The sequence below is a fragment of the Kryptolebias marmoratus genome, linkage group LG6, assembly GCF_001649575.2.
Source record: "Kryptolebias marmoratus isolate JLee-2015 linkage group LG6, ASM164957v2, whole genome shotgun sequence".
Lineage (NCBI taxonomy): Eukaryota > Metazoa > Chordata > Actinopteri > Cyprinodontiformes > Rivulidae > Kryptolebias > Kryptolebias marmoratus.
In genome coordinates this window covers 888,426-896,886 of record NC_051435.1, presented here as the reverse complement: position 1 = coordinate 896,886, position 8,461 = coordinate 888,426, and the positions used below count along the sequence as shown (strand labels likewise).

The 8,461-nt window shown below is 43.8% G+C and overlaps 2 protein-coding genes across 3 annotated transcripts in view; both read left to right on the top strand.

Annotated features, from left to right (window-relative positions):
• Positions 1-78: 78 nt before the first annotated feature.
• Positions 79-4,895, top strand: LOC108251686 (interferon alpha/beta receptor 2). Of its 2 annotated transcripts, none has more exons than XM_017442067.3 (7): positions 79-229; positions 382-514; positions 1,337-1,512; positions 1,602-1,762; positions 3,352-3,514; positions 3,639-3,718; positions 3,958-4,895. In XM_017442067.3, the coding sequence occupies exons 1-7, from the start codon at positions 187-189 to the stop codon at positions 4,045-4,047; spliced, it is 846 nt and encodes a 281-aa protein (XP_017297556.1). In that variant the 5' UTR covers positions 79-186; the 3' UTR covers positions 4,048-4,895. The 2 variants fall into 2 exon arrangements, with proteins under 2 accessions (XP_017297556.1, XP_037831871.1); XM_037975943.1 differs by having other exon boundaries at positions 1,436-1,512; positions 3,958-4,894.
• Positions 4,896-5,645: 750 nt separating this feature from the next.
• LOC108251685 (interleukin-10 receptor subunit beta) overlaps positions 5,646-8,461 on the top strand; it is an 11,688-nt gene continuing 8,872 nt past the window's right edge. The window contains exons 1-2 of the mRNA XM_017442066.3: positions 5,646-5,744; positions 7,536-7,659. Coding sequence (XP_017297555.1) covers positions 5,693-5,744; positions 7,536-7,659 — 176 coding nt within the window. The 5' untranslated portion in view covers positions 5,646-5,692. The remainder of the gene's footprint in view (positions 5,745-7,535; positions 7,660-8,461) is intronic.

The following is an 8,461-nucleotide window of genomic DNA, read 5'->3' as shown; positions in this document are numbered from 1 at the left end:
TTGACAGGAGCAGTTTTTATTCAGAGGTGAAGGAAGCGTTCAGCTCGTGCAGCTCAGGGAGGGACTTCTGAGGAAACAGAAACTCATCTTCATGACTCGGTGCTCCCCCGTCAGATCTCTCTGTGAACACAACACAAAGTTTTCAGGTTGCTGAAGTCTGATCCAGAAGACGGTGGATGGGGGACGATGCTGCTGCTGCTGCTGCTGCTGCTGCTGCATCTACAGCTGGGTAACCTGACCTTCGTGGTGGGGGTGTTGTGGGTGTTGCGGGTGTTGGGGGGTCAGAGTGTTTAAACCTGAGAAGAACTGGAGATAATGTTCTTGTAGTCCTGCTTTGTGTGTTTTTAGTCTGATACTTCTAAAGTCTCTAGTTCTGTTCAGGACTCTGTGTCCCGCTCCCCGCTCCGTCCAATGTGTCCATCTCCTCCTACAACATGATGCACTCGCTCAGGGTGTGGCCTGGCCCCCGGACCCCCCCTGAGGCCCGCTTTGTGGTTCAGACTCTCAGCTCCAGGTAGGACCAGCTCAGAACTGTTCTCCTGTATTGCTCCGCAGCGTGAAGGTTCACAGTCTGGTGTTTTTTCTCTGCAGCTTCTCCTGATTTAGTCAAGGCTGTAATATTTATTTTTAGGCAGACTTTAGAACTAGAACGGTTCTGCAGAAATGTTGGAAGGTGCCACAGCAGCTGCTGTCTGGAGCTGTTTCTGCTCCGAACCCAACAGAACTTTAAGACTTCCTTTGACAAAATGGCTGACATTTAGAAGTAGAAACTGTAGAAGAGGAGTAAAGAGACCCGACATCAAACATGGCTCCTTAGGGTCACCATGGTAACCACACACCTGTGCCAGTTATGCTCTGACAGGCACACAGAAACACAGAGTAAAAAGTAAGCCTCAGACAAACCCTGAGCAGCAGAAGGTTCTGATGGTCCCACAGGTTCAGGTTGATGGTTCTACAGGGTTTATGGAGGAGATATGAAGAGTTAAAAAGAACCTTCACTTCCTGTTTGGAAGCTCAGATCCAATGGAATTCAATGAGAGTTTGGGTGTGTGACCTCTGACCTCTGAGCTCCAAACAAGACCGGGTTTAGAGCTCAGAACAGGACCGGGTTTAGAGCTCCAACAGGACCGGGTTTAGAGCTCCAACAGGACCGGGTTTAGAGCTCCTAACAGGGTTTAGTGTGGTTTAATTTAATTTAACTTGTTAGTTTCATTTTTGTTTCTGAAGCGTCCGTGTGACTCAACTCTCTTGTTTCTGAGTAATCGTGGAACAGTTTTTGTTCAGTCTGTATTCAGAGGAACCTTAATAGCAGTGATCTGTGGTGCTCCTCCTGCAGGGGGAGCAGGTGGAGGTCTGTGGCTGAATGCTCTAACCTGAAGTCCGGGCAGACATGTAATCTAACCAACGACTTCACCGACGTTTTCGATCACTACAGAGCCCGGGTCCGAGCCGTCGCCTCCAACCAGACGTCCAAATGGACTATATCAAGACAGTTCCAGCCTCTGTCAGACAGTGAGACACCTCCAACACACCTACAGACCACAGGTAGGGGTCAAAGGTCATTTATTCTTTTTTTAGATCAGCTCTATTTGTCTCCACAGCTGTGCTGGGACCTCCAGATGTGTCCGTGTCCGGCTGTGGGAACTGTTTGATCCTGCAGGTCAGAAACCCCACAGAGGATCTGCTCGAACACAGCTCACAGCTGAAGGATGTCTTGTGGGACCTGGTCCTCAGCGTTCGGAGAACCAGAGACGGAGCAGAGGTCAGTTCCAGAGTCCAACATTTAACGGACAGAAATCTGAAGAACGGGCTGAGCTGCAGTTAACTGTCCAGGCCTCTAAATGTGGCTAAAATCCTCCACAGCCTTTTATATTTATCAGCAGGTGTGTGTGTTTGTCTGTTAGCCAAATATCCCCTGGACCAGTGGATTTCAGTGAGACTGAAAGTAATCGTTAGATTTATGTCTAAAGACGATTAACCTTTGGAGTCAACCTGATTCAAAATGGCTGCCACAGCCTTAACTAATATAAAAATGGCCACAACTCAGTGAATTTGACAGAAATTAAGGTGAAATTGAATGTGGTAGCAGCTGAACGTACTCTGAACACTCTGAGATCTTTGGCAGCGGGCGATATGCATTACTCCGAGGAATGAGACTTTATGGAGAAGGTCTGGGTAAAATGAAACCCATAACTCCACCTTCACCTCTGGTTCCGGCTGCAGAACCAAGTGGGTCCACTGCAGCCTGAATGTTTGAAACACAACGGACAGGACGCTGCCCCCACACAGCTGACGGCGTTCAGACTCATTTCTCCTGCATTCGAGCAAACAGCCCAGCGGATAAGAAGATCAGGGAGATGAGTCTCTGACAGGATGTAGACACGATGAGGTCGGAAACTTTAAATCACAGAAAAGACAGAGCGTTTATTTTCCTGCGGAGGAAAGTTTCCCTCAACAAATACTCTGAACCAAAACCACAGTTAATTTCAGCTTCCTGAGTCTCACGAAACGAAACTAACAAAAACTCCCAATAAACCTCTACCCTGTTTGTGTGCAGAGTCACAGCTGCTGACCAAGAACCTGAGTCTAAACTGACCTTTAACTAAACTAACCCTAAACTAAACTGACCTTTAACTAAACTAACCCTAAACTAAACTGACCTTAAACTAAACTAAACTGACCTTTAACTGAACTAACCCTAAACTAAACTGACCTTAAACTAAACTAAACTGACCTTTAACTCTTTATTTTATTTTATTTTTATTTTACAGCCTTATTTACAGTCCTACATCGCACCTGGAGCCACATTAAAATAAACTTTCAGCCTTTGGGCCTTTCAGAAACGGCATCGTTTCAAAGAATCTCTTAAAAAAGGACAAGTTGTTCAGAAACAGTAAACATTGGTTTAGTTTGGGAAAATTCACATTTATGCACAAATTATTTCAAATAAACTCTTTGTTGTGTCCTCCAAATTTAACCACTTCGTAATCTAAAGTAAATATCTTTAAATTGTTTATGAAGGTCTTTCTTTACTTTGAAACAGGAAGTGACTTACTTTGAAACAGGAAGTGACACGCAGCAGCTTCTCTGACTGGAACTTCAAACATTTCTCTGGAATTACAAGAACGTGTCGGTAGGACATGCAGATCCAGACAGTGGACATGTGTCCACACGTGTCCTGTCAGCGGACATGTGTTTATCCAAACCATAAACCAGAGTATCTGTCGTCCCCAGCCCGGGTTGTGTCAGGAAGGGCATCCGGCATAAAACATTTTACTAAAACAAACATCTAAGTGACGCCATACCGGATCGGTCACGTCCTGTCCATTAATGTCCTGTTTCCTGTTTCAGTTCAGACTGACGCTTCCCTACAAACCTGAGAGCACCGTCTCGTACCTGCAGCCAGGTGTGGAGTACTGCGTCACCGCCTCCTTCTCATCCAGCTTCAGCCAAAAGAGCGTCTCCAGTGAGCGTCGGTGCTCCTTCACCAGCCCTCCTCCTGACGAACATTCATGTAGGTTTCCAGTTTTACTCTGAAAACTCTTACCTGTAAGAAAACCACCTGCACAGGAAGTGCAGGAGATTTACTTCCTGTTTGCTAAAAAAGAGGAAGAAACATATTTTGTTTTGTCTCACAGACTTGGTTCTGCTCGGTTTGTTCGTCCTCTTCAGCATCACAGCGTTCCTCCTCCTGGTAGGTTGGAGCTTCAGAAGTCAGGTGAGACAGAACCTAAAAACTGGACCGGTTCCACATGATGGGACCCACAAACAAACATTTGACTCGTTGGAAACTGAAATAAAAAAAAAAACTCTACAGATGTTTGTTTTGTTTTAGCTGTTCAGGTTTTATTAAATCTGTATTAAAGTAAAATAAAAGCTAAATATTTTGATTTATTTGTGTTTAATCTTCATGAAGAACATTCTGGTTCTGTTGTAAACATGTTTGTTTTCTCTCAGGTTCAAACCTGCAGTTTTTATCAGCTGAACCTCAGATCTCAGACCAGCTGCCTGATGAAGACTCCTCTGACCCAGGAGACCCTCACCTGAGCCCTGAAGAGTCCCCTCACCTGGACCCAGAAGAGTCCCCTCACCTGGACCCAGAAGAGTCCCCTCACCTGGACCCTGAAGACCCTCACCTGGACCCTGAAGACCCTCACCTGAGCCCTGAAGAGTCCCCTCACCTGAGCCCTGAAGAGTCCCCTCACCTGGACCCTGAAGACCCCTCACCTGGACCCTGAAGAGTCCCCTCACCTGGACCCAGAAGAGTCCCCTCACCTGAGCCCTGAAGTCCCCTCACCTGGACCCTGAAGAGTCCCCTCACCTGGACCCTGAAGACCCCTCACCTGGACCCTGAAGAGTCCCCTCACCTGGACCCAGAAGAGTCCCCTCACCTGAGCCCTGAAGTCCCCTCACCTGGACCCTGAAGAGTCCCCTCACCTGGACCCTGAAGACCCCTCACCTGGACCCTGAAGAGTCCCCTCACCTGGACCCAGAAGAGTCCCCTCACCTGAGCCCTGAAGTCCCCTCACCTGGACCCTGAAGAGTCCCCTCACCTGGACCCTGAAGACCCCTCACCTGGACCCTGAAGAGTCCCCTCACCTGGACCCAGAAGAGTCCCCTCACCTGAGCCCTGAAGTCCCCTCACCTGGACCCTGAAGAGTCCCCTCACCTGGACCCTGAAGACCCCTCACCTGGACCCTGAAGAGTCCCCTCACCTGGACCCTAGGAGTCCTGAAGGATCTGAGTTTTTATGTTTGTGATAAACTTTATTTTATTTCAGAATAAATCATTTCTGTTGTTTCAATCATTAGTTCTTATTTTCTCTGTAAAGAAAACAAAAATCTGGAGACAGTTTCTTTTTCACGTAAAACTTTGATTTTATTCAGAATAGTTTTAATTAAACTTTTTTTAATCTTTTGTTAAAGAAATCATTTATGTCTGTGGTTTGAAAACAAAATAATAAAATAAACTTCCTGTTTGTGTGTTTTTTTAAACATTCTATTTAATTAACAAAAAAAACATTATTCATCTAAATGACATAAATCCATTAATCCATAACTAAATGTTGTGAATAATAATAAATATTCCAGTAATGTTTATATTTGATGTTTGGTTTATTTATTTATTTTGAGGAAGTTAAAAACTGAACTGAAAGAGAAAATATGAAAATTTGTGGAAAATTATAGCAAAGATGAATATTTATGATATATACATATATATATATATATATAGAGAGAGAGAGACAGATAAAAATATTACTGGATTTTCATTTTCACAAAATTGCAAATTGTCACTAATTCTGTCATATTATTAAAATAATCCTAAATTTATTTTATATGTTTACACATGTCAAATATATGATTACAAAAACGATTAAATAAAGTCCTCATTTGCTCTAAATAACTATGAATGCTCTGAAACACAGCAGTCACTGAGCGGAGCAGGAAAGTTGTTTTTTAAAGAAAGCGCTTTTATTTTGAAAGAAGCGCCGTTACCGTCATACTGGGTGTGCGCGCGCACTGATTGACCATCTGATCAAAGCGGCAGGTTCGGTTCCGCTGTTTGACTTGACGCGTGACGTCAGCGCTCCGAGCAGTTCAGCTTCCGGGTAGTTCCCGCCTCCTCTTCACATAAACTAACAGGAAGTAAATGAAACAAAAACTTCAGAGTCTGTTGGGAGAAACGGAGCAACATGTCAGCGACTCTCTGTGCTCTTATTCTGACGGTTTCAGCTTTAATTAGAGGTGAGAGGGTTGGTTTATTCTACAATGATTAGGGTTAATGTTGATTTATTCTACAATGATCAGGGTTAATGTTGATTTATTCTACAATAATCAGGGTTAATGTTGATTTATTCTACAATGATCAGGGTTAATGTTGATTTATTCTACAATGATCAGAGTTAATGTTGATTTATTCTACAATGATCAGAGTTAATGTTGATTTATTCTACAATGATCAGAGTTAATGTTGATTTATTCTACAATGATCAGAGTTAATGTTGATTTATTCTACAATAATCAGAGTTAATGTTGGTTTATTCTACAACAGGATTATTGTTAGTTTATTCTACAATAATAAGGATTATTGTCGGTTTATTCTACAGTAATCAGGATTGATGTTGGTCTGATTCCGTCTGTAGGACATTTACTGTAACTGAAGGATTTTACAGGAACTCTGAGTGTTTCTGTTGACATCTGACTAAACTCAAGTGTTGAAATAAAATGAATAGAAATAATAGATGAATTTATCCATTTAAAAGTAATAATGATTCCTAAAGTGACCTCTCTGAGTTCATGGTCTAAGGTTCCTCTGAACATTCAATCTAGAACCCACTGGTGGACCTGGTTTTGACTTTTAGGACCTTCAGAACCTTTAAACCAGTGGTTCCTAAACCTTTTAGCCTCTGACCCACAAACCCAGAGAGGTGGGGACTCGTCACTCCGAGGAGATTCCTTTAAGTTAAATCATTATTTTAAACTTAACAAGTTTCTCTAGATCTTCACAAGACCCAAAACTTGGTGTTTTATGACCTGTAGTTGGATCCAAACCTCCACTTTAGGAACCACTAACTTAAACCACTCAGACAGAACATTATGACCATCTGGCTACTAGTTAGTAGAGCCTAACACCCCCTGACCTGTCTCCTCCTGGACTCTGTGGGACTCGTCCTGTGGACCTCTGAAGGACTTGCCCCCTGGACCTCTGAAGGACATGTCCCCTGGACCTCTGAAGGACTCATCATGTGGACCTCTGAAGGACACGTCCCCTTGACCTCTGAAGGACACGTCCCCTGGACCTCTGAAGGTCTTCTGTGCGATGTGGCTCCGACCTGTCATCAGTAGATCATTTTAGTCCTGGACGTTGTGAGGTGAGACCTCCATGGATTGGACCAGTTGGTCCAGAACGTCCCACTTGTTGGACAGTTACAGCTTTTTCGTCAGCAGAACTCAAAGTTTCCCAGCAGAACTTTGTCCAGTTCTGCATCTGCACAGACCCAAACCCAAGAAGCTCTGAGGTTCTGTGGGTTCTGGCATGAGTACAAATACCAAATGTCCTCATACAGGACATTTAAAAGCTGCAGTGTTGACCAAAGGAGGTTCAGAACCAAAGAGGAAAACCATCAATAGTCAGGTCCAAAGCCCAACACGTAAACAATGAACACCACGACCTGAAGGACCTGCAAGTCAGCATTTAAAAGACTCTGCAGGACGATCGTCAGGGGGCAGGGAAGTCCAGAGTCTGGGGGAGTCAGAACCAGAACCAGCAGGACCTTTCCCAGCTCTTTGAGCTTCTGTTGGATCTGAACGACCCGGTCCAACTGCTCTTCTGAGACCAATAAATCGGATTCATTTTATTCTTGCTGTTTCAGGTGGTTCTGATCCGATCTGTTGGTCACACAGTTCAAGTCAATAAATACTGAGTTTCTTTGTCCTCATGCTTGTGTACGGACATAAAACACATGACCTTTGACCCTTTGGCAAGGTCCTTTAAAGAACAGAACTAACTTTGGTTTTGGACATGGACTTTTTCAGCGGTATCAGGAGTCCTGGGCGGTCCCACCAACGTCACGCTGAGCTCCAACAACTTGAACCTGGTTCTGAGGTGGAAGCCACCTAATGGAGCCCCCAGGGGAGTGATCTACACCACCGAGTTCAAGTGAGTTCTGCTGAGTTCTGCTGATCCGAACCGGACCTCTGAGGCTTATTTGACTCCAGGATGAAACTGAAGCTGTTATCATTTAGAAAAACTAGAAATTTTCAGCAGAAAAAGCTCCAACATCTATCAAGCTTCTTCTCTAAGACCCAGGGACAGACTCTTAGTTTGAAGAGAATCTATGAGCTTTATTTTGAAACTGCAGGTTCAAACCTCTTCCTGTTTTCTGTTCTGTTTTTCCGACGTTAAATCCTAAATCCTGGATGTTCAGGATCTATGGGGCGTGGCCATGATGGAAATATGCATGCTGGGTAATATGGAAGCCCAGATTCTGACCGTTGCCATGGTGATTCCCACCTTTTTTTAGGGGAGCAGAAAGAAGCGAGACAGCATAGAGTAAAAAGTAAACCTCAGAAGATGAATGACCATGGACCAGTTTTTTCTTTGGTAGTGCTTGTACGTGATTAGAATGTCTGATTTATTACAGTTTGCTTGATAAGTTCTAGATTTATGTTTTAAAAATAATTTCCACTTGAACACAGAATAGATTTATAAACTTTAATAATGTCACTCATTGATACCGGATTTAGAAAATCAGAAAATAAATAAAGTTCCTACTGCAGACTGTTTTTAGATTCTTATAATTTAACATTTTTCTGATTAAAATATAACAAGTGTGAAAACATGCAGGGGGTCAGTCCAGGTGTGAGGTACTGGTCCAGGTGTGAGGTACTGGTCCAGGTGTGGAAGGCCGGTCCAAGTGTGAGGTACTGGTCCAGGTGTGAGGTACTGGTCCAGGTGTGGA